Raw genomic sequence first — 12,880 nt, forward strand, 5'->3', positions numbered from 1 at the left:
GCACAGCCGGAGGGCGCTCCCCGTTGGCGCACAGCGGCGGCGTTGGAGGCTCTTCCCCGGGCAGGTAGGGGGCGGCGGGACCGGGGGGAACCGCGGGGAGATGGGGGGAACGGGGACAGCCTCAGCCCTGCGGATGCTTCCCTCTTTGCCGGCGGCTGCTGAGCCCCCGCCCCGGGGGGGTTCCCTGTCCTCCCGTACCCCGCGGCACCTTTCTGGGGGTGTCCCCTGATGCCTCCCATCCCCGGGGCACCATCTCTTGGAGGGGGAGGTCCCTGCAGCCCCCTCCTTGCGGGGAGTTCCCTGTGGATCCCTCCCACCCCAGATGCATCTTCCCTGGGGGTCCCCACCATCCTTCCCCCCCATCTGTGCCCATTTTTGGGGACTCTCTGCATAAAGCCCTGATGCTGAGCTGCACCGCTCTGCGGTGGGGGAGATGGAGAGAGGCTGGGGGTCCTGTAGTCCCTGGAGGGAGTCCTTATGGGGCTTCTTGTCACAGGGAATCCTGTGTGCTTTTATCTCAAAGGAAGGGGAATTTGGGGCTTGGGGCAGTGGTACTCCGGGCACTGCAGTCACCCCCCACCCCTCCCAGCACTCCCTGGGGTCCCTACTGGGCACCCAGGTGCGGGGGGGGGGGGCCGTGGCTGCAAGGGGACACCGTGGCCCCCAGCTCTCCCCGGAGCTCCAGAGCTGTCCAGAGGCACCAAACACAAACAGAGACAGCGGAGGCACCAAAAATAACCCCCCCTGAGGGAGCTGACCCAGATCCATCCAGATCTGCACCCAGAGCCCACAGCCAGGGCCGAGTCCCCTCCTCTGCGCTGCTCTGCCTTCCTGATGCCATCTATATATCGCCCAATATATTATGCAAATGACCCATAAGGGCTTATTACGCAAAGGGCGGGGGGCTGGCGCTGCGCGGCGCTCCGTCGTCCCTGGGGCTGCCGCCAGCAGCTCAGAGGGGACAGCGCGATGGAAGAGTCAGCATCGGTGCCCACCTCTGCGTGGGTGCCCGGGGGCTGCCAGGGAGCGCTGCCCCATCCCTCTCCCCTCCTGTAGCACTCAGGGACCCGAGCAGGGCCAGGTGCTCATCCCGTGGGGTCCGTGCGCCCAGCAGCATGGGGAAGCAGAACAGCAAGCTGCGCCCCGAGATGCTCCAGGACCTGCGGGAAAACACCGAGTTCTCCGACCTGGAGCTGCAGGGCTGGTACAAGGGCTTCCTGAAGGACTGTCCCTCGGGCATCCTCAACGTGGAGGAGTTCAAGAAGATCTACGCCAACTTCTTCCCCTATGGCGATGCCTCCAAGTTCGCCGAGCACGTCTTCCGCACCTTCGACACCAACGGCGACGGCACCATCGACTTCCGAGAGTTCATCATCGCGCTGAGCGTCACCTCCCGCGGGAAGCTGGAGCAGAAGCTCATGTGGGCCTTCAGCATGTACGACCTGGATGGCAACGGCTACATCAGCCGGGAGGAGATGCTGGAGATTGTGCAGGTATGCACAGCCCCGATGTGGTCCTGGGTGCCGGGGTGGCCGTCCCCATGTGCTCCTGTTGTCCAGACCCCAGTCCGGTGGCAGCAGTGTCAGTGGGTGAGTGCTGAGGCCGCTTTGGTGGCATCCTGCTGGGCACCTCCCTTCAGGAGCAGCTTCCATCTGCCTCCTGCAACCCGGCTGCTGCCCACCACCTGCCCCATCTCTGCTGTGAGCTGAATCCCTGCACAGTCCAGGACCCGGTCCTGGCACAGGGAGCCCTCTGTCCCTGTCCTCGAGTCAGTGGCAGTGGGCACTGTCCCCATCGGCATCGTCCCCATCCTCGCGTCCCTTTCCCAGGCCATCTACAAAATGGTCTCCTCTGTCATGAATATGCCTGAAGATGAATCGACTCCGGAGAAAAGAACGGAAAAAATCTTCCGACAGATGGATACTAATAACGACGGTAAATGAGAGGGGATGGAGGGGATTAAGGGAAAGGTCTCATGGCTAAATCCGGGGGTCTTAGAGGGAGCTGTGTGCTCGCTGATTAAACGCTGCACGGCTGGGGGGAGCTCTGGCTGTGAGGGGCTCAGGGTGTGCATACAGCACTGCTGGTCCCATATGGGGGGCTCAGCCCGGGCAGGTGGTGGGTGGGGGGCGTCCCCAGGAGTCTCATTTCCCCTGTGCCTGGGTGGGGTGGTGGCCGCTGCACTGAGCCGTGTCTCCTTGCAGGCAAGCTGTCCCTGGAGGAGTTCATCAAAGGTGCCAAGAGCGATCCATCCATCGTGCGCCTGCTGCAGTGTGACCCCAGCGGTACCGGGCAGCTCTGAGCTCCCCACAGCCCCCACTGCCCCCTCCTGCCACCACCACTCGCCCCTGCCATCCCCACCTCCACATCCCCATGGGGAGAGCACCAGGGGTGCAGAGCAGCACAGCAGAACCACCGCTGCTCCTCTGATGGGCACAGGGACACGGCCCAGGGGATGAACTACGGTTGCTCACAGCCCCCCCAGCACCCCCAGCATGCAGACACTGCCACGCCAGCCTCTTCCCCATGGCCAGAGTGTATGTGGGGCCATGGGGAAGGGCTGCGCTTTCAGTCTTTTAATACCTGCAAAATAAAGTGTGTGTCAGTGCAGACAGCAGTGGGGAAAGGCTCTCCCATAGGGTCTGAATCCAACTTTCTTTGCAGCAGCACCAAGACCACAGCGATGGGCTCACGTCATGGCCAGCAGCGAGCAGCACCTGCCACTCAGTGCTGCCCCATAGCTGTGCTGTGGGGTGGGGTGGGCACTGGGACGGGATGGGTCCTGTGCCCCACTCAGGTCTGGGCACGTTTCCACGCTGTCTGGGATCAGCGAGCTCAAGCACAGCCCAGTGTCAGTGGGAGGAGGCTGCAAGGAGACCTGGGGATGGAGAGCTTGGGGTGGGCAAACCCAGCCCCTGAGCCCCACACCCAGCAGGGGGGCACGGAGCAGGGCGGCCTCCACAGCCCACAGAGATGCAGGTGGGAGCGGAAGGGCCCTGTGGGGTGAGGGCAGCCCACTGCAGGGAGCAGAGCACAGGGCAGTGCATGAGGGCTCTGGTGATGAAGATGAGGAGCCCAGTGATGAGGAAGATGAAGACCCTTTGGTCGCTGCTGGGATCACGGCGGTCCGAGGAGGAGAGGGGCTGAGCACCACAGCTGCACGATGCGGGGCGCCTGGGGACAGGCCCCGGGGATGTGCCACGCTGGAGGGGAGAAGGCAGCAAGAGGAAAGCCCCAGCATGCAAACCACTGCCGCTCTTCCTCGAGGAGGTGGTACAGGCTGAGATGCGCCCATTCTCCCCAGGCTGGGGCTGAGGCCGTGGTTACAGACGCCCAAACAAAGGCGCTGCTGGGAGGACTGCACCGTGCACGAAGGACGGGCTGGATGCGAGGTGAAGGACAACCAGTCTTTATTCAAATAGTCCTTAGGACGGTTGCAGACGTACAGACACACGTACATATTTACACTCGTACACACCTCACAGAGCTTGAACCAATAAATTAAAACAAAAAGGGGGGGGGGGAAGGGCATTTTTTCCTTTTTGTTTTTTGTCATGTAAGAAACAGCAGCTCCCCGAGGCGAGGTGGGGGCTGCAAGGAGAAGCCACAGACACAGCCCTGCCCCGGCAGACGCAATGACAGCAGCGTGCTTTGCGGCAGGAGGACGCCTCACACCCGGGCTTCGATGCACTCCAGCGTGACCATCTCGTCCAGCCTGCAGCCCTCGGCGTGGGCACAGTGGCTCAGGGGGGCACTTGGGCTCTCGGCACCTCTGGCGCTGGGGGTCTGCGGGCAGGCAGCCGCCGTCTGGGAGCGGGGGGAGCCGCACTCGTCCGAGGTGAGGTCGGGCACGTCGTCCGACTGGCTGTCCGAGCTCTCCAGGTCGCTCCGTATGCTCTCGGGCTGCGCCAGGGTGATGTCCCAGGTTTTGCTGGCAACGCAGTCCTTTTGCTCACAGCTTTGGTGTTTGCACGTCTGCTCCTGCTCACCGTCCTCCTCTTCCTCCTCCTCCTCTCCCTCCTCCTCCTCCTCTTCCTCATTCTCTGCCATTTGGGTGTGGACGTGCAGCGAGTCCTCCGTGCTGCTGCCGCTGGCCAGCTGGTAGTGGCTCGGTTTGGCCTCGATGTCCACCTGGATCTCCATGTTATTGCACTCCCTGCAGAAACAAGCACCCCTGCGTGACTTCGGCTGCAGCCCAGTTCACCCACGGGCGCCGCACCACGGCGCAGGGTGTTCGTGCTTCCATTCCCGTGCCAGCACAGCATCAATGCACCCAGCGGCCGCCAGGGAGCAGGCTGCTGCACCGCGCCACCCGCTGCAGCGCAGACATTTCCAGGATGCCCACCACCACGCACCTGTCCTGGGGGTTGTAGGAGCTGATGATGGAACCGGCCATGGCCCGCGTGCTGGCGTTGTCGCTGATGGCCCCCAGGCTGACCGAGTCCTTGGGGAAAATCTCCTTCTGGACGTCCGCCTGCACCTCCAGCCTGCGGGAAGGGACAGGGTTCCTCAGAAATGCCCCAGGGGGCACCAAACAGTTCCTGCGTGCCATGGGGTGGAGGATGTGGGTGCCCCATCCCTACAGGTGTTCAAGGCCAGGTTGGATGGAGCCCGAGCTGGTGGGGGGCACCCAGCCCATGGCAGGGGTTGGAGCTGGATGGTCTTTAAGGTCCCCTCCAACCTAAACCATTCTGTGGTTCTGTGACAGGACAGCAAGAGGCTCCGTGCTGGCCCAGCTTGGCATAGCGGTGCTCTACACCGATGGTTCCCCTCGCTAAGTTTCATTTTTGGCTCCATTTAGGTAAACCCATTTTGTTTTCCATGACGAAGGTGAAGCAGTGTTTGTGTCTATGACTCATGCAATTCCTGTGAAGAACAGCTTTCCACAGAGGTAGCACGGAGCCATGGCTCTATCTTGGCTGCCGGATCAGCACGTGTCTCCAATTACCCAGCAGCCAAGCCGAGAAGGAAACCGCGGTGTAAAACAGCGGTGTAACCTCCGGACTTGGAAAGCAGAGCCCTACACAAAGTTGCTCAGCCAGCACAGCCCTGGGAGCCCCATCCCTTTCTCCTGCCCCATTTACCTGCTGTATTTCCCCTTGCCTCCTGAGAGCACGCCGCCGCTCAGCGTGCCGCCCGACAGCGCTGCGAAGCTGGCTGTCTCGCTGTAGTTGCTCTGCATCACGCTGAGCCCGTCCGTGGGGCTTCCGCTGGTGCTCAGCACGCTGGTCAGCCCCTCGATGCTGCTTTCGCCGATGCTGGGGTTCTTCAGGGCACGCCAGGCATCAGCCACTGTGGGGAGGGACAGTGTGGAGTCAGGGAAATTCTTCACTCAGAGGGCAGTGAGGCGCTGGCAGTGCCCAGAGCTGCAGGTGCCCCATCCCTGGAGGTGCCTGAGGCCACGGATGGGTCCTGGGCGGCCTGAGCTGGGGGGGGCAGCCAGCCCACGGCAAGGGGTTGAAACTAGATGATCTTTAAGGTCTCTTTTAACCCAAGCTATGCAGTGATTCTATAATTCTATCTCCTAGCTAAACTCAGGTAGGCTAATGTTCAGATACAGGAGTTATCCAGTCCCCCGTCATCTCAATACAAGAGGCAGTGAGAGGGTCCTTCCCACTTGTCACGCTACCTGTGATGGGTCCATCGTCTTCATCAAACTCGATCTTCACGCCCTTCCCGTTGGCGGTGCTGACCCCGCAGCCCCCGCCGCGGCACAGGGAGATGGGCACGACGCCGTAGACGTAAGCCAGCATGATGGGGACCCCGATACCTGCAGAGAGAAGAAGAGCTAAAGGCCGAGCTGCGCTGGGCAGGCTCTCAGGGTTGGGATTTCCAGCCGTGCTCACGTGTTCACGCTGGAAGGGAACTGTGCCATGCCCGCTTACCAACACTGACAGCAGCGATGACCGGAGAGGCGATGACAGACAAGGTGACCCCTCCGGTAATGGCCAAATTCCTCTTGTGCTTGGAGGTTTTCTTCCCCTCATACCTGCTGTGGATCTGAGGGAAGGACAGGCACCAGGTGAGAACGCAGACACCAGGAGACACTGTAAGCCCCCGCCATGGGCTGAGCCCAAAGGGTTTCTCCTCCCGGCCCAGGGTGGGGGCACAATGTGACATCTGAGGGGATTCAGCCAGCAGCCACCGCCTTCCTCTCCCCATACAAAGCCCAGGAGATAAGACAGGGCTTAGGAAAGATAACCAAATTTGAGTTCTATGAAGAGACCCACCCTCCCTATGAGCCTGAATTGCTGCTCAGGTGCCTGGAGCACAGAGAACGCCCCGAGCTCGGATCCCTCCACTCCCACCACGTGCTCTGCACCTTTACCTTTCTCCCGACATAGACAGGGATGCCGATGACCATAGCGGGAATGGCAATCCCAGCAATGAGGGAGATGCCCACAGGAGCGCCGATCAGCGTGCCCAGCTGCCAGAGAATCTTCTTCTTGCGACTCCATGGCTTTTTGCCCCAAAATGTACAGCCAGAGGGGCTTAACGGAAGGAAGAAATGGCATTAGAACTTGAGCAATCCCTGAGAAACCCTAAGCCAACTCCCATACGAACAAACCCAAAGCTTAGGGAGTGGGTGGAAAGCACAAAAAAGGTTTCTCCCCCATTAAGATTAATTTGATCCTCGAAGTGATTACCACACCCCCAGGACTGCGTTCAATGAGATGGCCTTTGAGGACCCTTCCAACCTAAGCCATGCTGTGTTTTACAACCCAGCGCACTACAAGCTCTCCAATGCCATCGCATCAGGAGGTTTGGAAGAGCCCCCACCCTACTACAAGGTGGGAAGGAGGCCCAAATCTTCGGGTCAGAAGGGAGAGAGTTTTGCCGACGGGTTCTTGGAGAGGCGCGAGGACGGAAGGCAAAGCACCTGAGGTAATGCAGGTCGGAGATCTCCTTCATGCACAGCCAGCAGAACTCGCAGCCGCACACGGCGCACGTCATGTGGTTGCAGCTCCCGTCGTTCATCTTGATGATGTAGGCGCTGCAGCGCGGGCACGGCTTGATGTCGTCCGCTGCGGGGGAAGCAGGGCACGGGGTTGGAGGCGCTGCGAGCACGGGGTGTCCTTTGCTTTCGGATCACCTTTGCTAGCACAGAGGTGGGGATGGCACAACCCGCTGGTTGTGCCCTCGGTTTCTCTTTACAGTGAGAAGGTAATAGCGATGAGACAGAGCCCACCAAAGAGATTTGCCTGGACAGAAAGGTCTGAGAGCAGCAGCCCCAGGAAGAGTTTTCTCTGGCCTTGCATGGGATGTGTTTCAGAGCATGCTTCAGTGCCGGGAACAAGTCATACCTGCTCTGTGCTGGTCAGGACAACAGAGCCATTATTAAATTGCTGCACAAAGGTGATTCATGGGCCGAGAGCAGCAGAGCAGTAACTGGGGCAGCAAGGTGTGGAGGCCCCTGCCCCGGCCTTTGGGAGCAGCTGGAGGGGCTGGGGGTGCAGAGCTGGGTGCTGATGGTGCCCAGAGCAGGGCAGGGGTCCTCCACCTCCTCCTTCATTCGGGCACCATCTGGTCAGGTTACGCAGTGGCTGTCTGTGCTGTGGTGCAGGTTGGCAGCTCTAACCTCAGCAACACGAGATCCAGCTGCTGAGAGCCCAGCTCACACCTTATTAATCACTGCACTGAATCCAGCAGGAATGGGGTGGGAAAAACCACTGTCTCAAAGAATCTCCTGTTCAGTGGCTAAGAGCTCATCTCCTCGTGGCAGGGATCTCCTTTAGGGGGGTGAAAAAGCTCAGGAACTGCTTTGTACCACAGCACCCACGCTGTCCCTCATCAGGGCCCTACAACCAGGGCACGCTGACCCTCAGCACAGGGCCCAACATGACATGCACTGCAGAATGCTGTGTCTGGGGATAGGGAGGGATGGGGAGAAATGGCCTCGCTGCCCACTCCTAGAGTCACCACAGCTATTTTTAACGAGCTCTGTGGACACAGCAGCCCCACCAGGCAGAGCTGGAGGCTGTGGGTTGGCATGTTTTCTGCGCTTGACATTATGAACACCTCACAGTGAAACTCCCCAAACACAGATGGGCATTAATGCTACATTTTACTGCAAATGGGAAGTCGCAACTGTAAGAAGCACCTATTTGTTCAGCATCTAGCTCAGCAAGAAGCATCCAAGATCAAAGCAGCCACAAGCATCACTGGGGCGGATGAGGGGAGCAGAGGAGGAAGGACCTGAGCATGTTGCCTCTCCTGCCCCATTTTGCATCCTGATTTCTATAGCAGCCCACCAGATTTGTTCTGGGGAACACCTCCCAGCTGCACTCCTGTAATGGAATGTGAAGTCAGGGCTTGAGGCAGTGACGGAGCACCTGGTGGGAAGGCAGGGCCAGCCCAGGGAGCTCAGCTGCAAGCAATGCACCTGAGTGATTGGAAGGGGTGGAGCCAGGATCCATCCCTTCCCAGACCTCATTTAAGGGCTGGCAGTAGAGGCAAGAGGATCTTGCTAGAGATCCCTGCATACCTGAGGTTTTCTAAAGGTAAGGAGCCTCTTTCCTTTATTTCTGTGCCCATGGCTGTTGAATTTGAGCAAATCCTCACTTGCTAAAGCCCGGGACCTTGCTGCTCTGCTGTTATTGCTGTGCTTTCTATTGCATTACAGTTCCATAGCAGCTCCCTACCCCCGCCTTGCAGGACAGAGTGACCTCAAATACATGAACTCGTACCTGGCCCAGACTCCTGCCCGTAGCTGAGCCCCGACGTGTGCTTGGTGCGCACACGCAGCGCCTGGGCGCGCTGCTGCCGGGCCATGTCGCACGTCTGGTTGGGGTGCCATATCTGCTTGCAGTGGTAGCAGAACTCCGTCTGGCAGCCATCCCGCTCGCAGGTCAGCTTGGGGCAGCTGGCGCAGCCGTAGGCAATAACTGCATAGCTGGGGAGGAAGACGTGGAGAATCAGAGAACGGCGGCACTGCCCAGCACAGCCCTGAGACAGTGGGTGCTGCCCGGGGACAACGGGGCTCTCACTGCAGGGTGCTGCACCAACCCACGCTCCTGCTTGCTGGTCCTGTGCCTCACGCTGCAGGGCCTGAAATTCAGAGCTGCTAGTTGAGTTACTTGGGGCAGCTCCCTCTATACAGACAGCTTGCAGTACTGAGTTCTCTCCTCAATAAGCACTGGCAGCTCTCACTGTCGATTCTCCCAATCAATGCTCACCCCGCCTGCCCTCTCTGCTGATCCAGGCTCCAGCTCTGTTGCTCCTTCCTGCAGCTCAGCGGCTGTAGGACAGCTGGGTGTGAGGCTGGGTGCGTGGCCCGGAGGCAACAGGAGAGCTGAAGCTGTCCAGGCACAATTTTAGGACCACACAGATAACGATCCCAAACAAGTGGAACAACTGTGGGTTCAGTGTGCAGCTATTTCCAGAAGCGAAGCCCCTGCTTCCCGCTCCAAGAGAGGGAAGATGCTCTGCTTCTGGATTAAGCCCAAACTGGTGTAAAACCAACAGAATGAGAGCAGGGAGCTGGAGCATCAGCCCCTTCTGACAGCACCACAGTGTTCCTCCAAGGAAGGGAGCACACAGGAGCAGCGCACAGCGCTGACCTCCACCCTATGGGACGAGGGCTTCCAGCACAGCACGGGGTGCTGACTGTCCTCAGCATTTTGGTCAGTGGTCAGAGGAGAACAACTCCCATTCAGGGTTTTATATTTAGAGCTTGGACAGCTCAAGTTCTGTTGCCTCTCCTTAGAGGCTGCAGCGTGAGAACCGCCGCATGTGTCATACCACAATGATTCACATCCCGTGGGAGTTGGAGCAACTTCATCATGCTGGGGTACGATATGACTGCCAAAGAAACAGCAGTGCTGGGCAGAGAGCAGGGCTGCAGGCACGGCGGTGGGCTCCGCACCAGCCCATCCTGGGAGAGCTGGGACGAGGGCAGTGTGGGGTGATGGCCCTGACCCCTCCTGTGCCGCTCTGGGGAGAATCCTGCTGAGCATCCTCACCCTGCCACGGCCACTGGCCAGCACTGCATGACACATGGAGCAACCCATAATACATGGAGCAACTTCATGCTCTGGGATGACCCCTCATGGGAGATTTAGGGCTTTTCTAGACCCTCCTACGAGAAATGAAAATCCTTCACATTTACATTTCGCTCCTGGGACTGAAACAACAAATAAGAAGCCCACAAGCCTAAAACCTACATGGCTTTGTCTAGGAGAGAAAGAAAGAACGGCTCCAAAGTCAAGGTCAAGGAGAAAGGAGCTCTCACATGGGATGCAGCACTGACACATCCATCCCCACCTGACCTCCCTTTGTTAAATGGATGTTTTCTGCCTCAGCCCAATGGAGGCGAAAGGGGAAACTGACACTGTGCACCTTCCTGAGACCCCAGCAGCCAGGGCTGCCCTCTGCTCCTGGGGAGCCTGAGCCCTGCAGCATCCTCAGCCCCATTCGCATTGCTCAGCCCACACAGCTCGGTGGGCTTAAAGGTTCTGTTGTTCTCCACCGCCAGCTGATTGTATCAGGGAGGGGGAAAAAGGCTGCAAATATAGAAAATTATGTGTATTGCCACTGATGGTGCATCCACTGCCCAGCGTTCCCATGGCAACACGCTCTGGTGTTGTGTCGGCACTCCTCCTCCTGCACAGCACAGCCAGGCTCTTCCGTTTACGAAAGACTGCAGTAGGTGTGCAGGCACAGGATGCTGCGGGCGTGCACGGGGCTGTCAGTTCCCACGGTCCCACAGCTCCACACCGGGCAGCAACAGCATCCTGCCCAGCGGTGCTGAGTGCCCGCGTTCCTGCTGGGTACGGGTACACTGCCACCGCTACGGAGGGAAAGCCCACGGGAAATAATTCATAGCGCGATGGAAGGCGCTGGCTGGGAAGAATGAATCGAGTGATGAATTCCTCCTGCTGCCGGAGGGCTGATTCCAGCAGCCTTTGTTCGAGTGCTACTGACACAGCGACAGCAGCGGTCCGCAGCGAGCTGCAGCTGCCCCCGTCTGAGGGCACCCCCAGGCGGCCTGCAGGAGGATGCCCAGCACCGCTCCCCTCGCTAACGGCCTCCTGGGTTGAGCTGCGTGACACCCATCCCCCCCAACCCACAGCCAGGCTGCACCTGGGCCCTTTCACAGAGGTGACACTGTGCTGGGCCAGATCCTCCCAAGCGCAGCACAGACGAATGTCACAGCACCAAAGAGCTGAGCGCGGGAGCCAGGTTTGCTCCAGCACTGAGAGCGGGGGCACCCCCCAGTGCTCAGCCTGCAGGGCCTGCCCTGCCCCAGCACCACCAGACACCCAGGGCCTGGTTTCCTGCAGACGCCAGCACAGCTGCTGTTTGCTGCTCTCTGAAGAAACAAGCCCTTGTGCGGCAATGCTCAGGGGCCCTGCATTGGGTGACCTGGGACAGGTTAACCGGTTTGCATGGGACAGCGATGACAACGGTCTGATTACATCTTCACAGCCCTCCCACCACGCTTTCCATCCCCCGCAGCCGGGTCAGACTTTCCTTTCATGTTCACCCTACCCAGAGCTGCACCTCTCACTGTGTTCTGGCTGAACTTTGCAGCGCTTCTCTGAGTTCTCTGAACAAAGCCCTTTTCCAGGCAGTTTTGATTCAAGCATAAATAGAAACTCAACAGAGTTCGTTCAAAGGAAAAGAGAAGAGAAAATGAAAGCAGCGCTCCGATAAGCGCAGTCACCCAGTCCAGGCGGGCTGACTTCTGGACAGACAGATATTTCCTCACTTGGGCAATGGATAATGAGTCAACATCACTGCTCTGTGCCATGCAGTCACCCTTGCTGGGAAATAGGGACCGGTTACAGCTCCTTCCTCCCCAGGAAGGTGCAGAGCGCCCCGAGCACGTGCTGCTGTGATACACGCTGCTGGGAAACTCCGTGCTTCCCATTTGTGCAGAAAAAAAAAGGCTTTCTTTTAAATTAGGGAAATGACAGCTCGGCTAAAGCCCCCTCCAGGTCCCACTATGAGGTCCCCGCTAGTCTGCATTGCCATGGACCCCAAGGACAAATCCCAGCGCTGAGCATGGTGTGTGTCATCTTGGTACCCCAGGCCTATCAACTCCCCTGCACAGGCTGCTGACTGCCACGCAGAGAGAGCCTGCAATGAGGGCTTTCCACTGCAATGTGCGTGAACAGAAGTGTGTGTTAGTGACAGCACAGCACGGGGCCCGAGCTGCCTGGGAGCCAGTGGGGCAGCACCTAACCAGGGCAGCGGGTCCCATTGCTGCAGGTTGAGCTGGGGCCTTGGGATGGGAAGGGAGCACCTCGTTGGGACAGGGGATCCCTCCCTGAGCTGTCGCAGCAGCAGCCCCTATAGAGACAGGAGACCTCTTCCCAGGTTGTCCCAGCAGAAGCCCCAGAGGAGCCATGACCCCTCCCCAAGCTGTCCTGGCAGAAGGGCAGCATCCTCGTACGGAGACGGGGGACCCCTCCCTGAGCCGTCTCAGCAGCAGCCCCTATAGGCACAGGGGACCCGTCCCGAGCCGTCCCAGCAGCAGTCCCCCATGGGGGCAGGGCCCTCTCCCCGCACTCACCCGCAGTCGGGCGCCGGACACCAGCGGCAGTCAGGGTCCGCAGCGAGGCAGCGGCGCAGCATGAACTCCTCGTACTTGGCCACGAGGTGCGGGGAGTCGCGGAGCAGCCGGCGGATGTCGGCGGGGTTGAGGCGCTCGCTGCACTCGGGGCAGCAGATGTTGACGCGGGACTCGGTGATCTCGATCCGCAGGTACTGCCGCAGGCAGGCCCCGCACGAGCGGTGCGGGCACGACAGCAGGCGGGGCGCGTTCTCGGCCGGCTGCCGCACCAGGCACAGCGGGCATTCCAGCTCCTCCTCGCCGCTCCCCTCCGCCGACGCCGCCGCCGACACCGGAGCCTCCTCGGGAGGCGGCGGCGGAGGG

General features: G+C 59.8%; 2 protein-coding genes across 3 annotated transcripts in view; one reads left to right on the forward strand and one right to left on the reverse strand.

The window, feature by feature from the left end:
- On the forward strand, window positions 7-2,614 carry HPCA (hippocalcin). The gene is made up of 4 exons (XM_021375192.1): window positions 7-64; window positions 1,057-1,493; window positions 1,830-1,935; window positions 2,205-2,614. Exons 2-4 carry the CDS (start codon window positions 1,116-1,118, stop codon window positions 2,300-2,302), a joined length of 582 nt encoding a protein of 193 aa, XP_021230867.1. The 5' UTR covers window positions 7-64; window positions 1,057-1,115; the 3' UTR covers window positions 2,303-2,614.
- RNF19B (ring finger protein 19B) overlaps window positions 3,387-12,880 on the reverse strand; it is a 25,217-nt gene continuing 15,723 nt past the window's right edge. For both annotated transcript variants that reach the window (XM_021375181.1, XM_021375182.1), the window contains 9 exons: window positions 12,518-12,880; window positions 8,688-8,893; window positions 6,881-7,025; window positions 6,329-6,491; window positions 5,886-6,000; window positions 5,630-5,770; window positions 5,085-5,292; window positions 4,356-4,487; window positions 3,387-4,156 (listed from right to left, as the gene is read on the reverse strand). The exon at window positions 12,518-12,880 is cut by the window's right edge and continues 348 nt beyond it. In XM_021375181.1, coding sequence (XP_021230856.1) covers window positions 3,670-4,156; window positions 4,356-4,487; window positions 5,085-5,292; window positions 5,630-5,770; window positions 5,886-6,000; window positions 6,329-6,491; window positions 6,881-7,025; window positions 8,688-8,893; window positions 12,518-12,880 — 1,960 coding nt within the window. In that variant the 3' untranslated portion in view covers window positions 3,387-3,669. The remainder of the gene's footprint in view (window positions 4,157-4,355; window positions 4,488-5,084; window positions 5,293-5,629; window positions 5,771-5,885; window positions 6,001-6,328; window positions 6,492-6,880; window positions 7,026-8,687; window positions 8,894-12,517) is intronic.

Source organism: Numida meleagris, chromosome 22 (genome assembly GCF_002078875.1).
Source record: "Numida meleagris isolate 19003 breed g44 Domestic line chromosome 22, NumMel1.0, whole genome shotgun sequence".
Taxonomy (NCBI): domain Eukaryota; kingdom Metazoa; phylum Chordata; class Aves; order Galliformes; family Numididae; genus Numida; species Numida meleagris.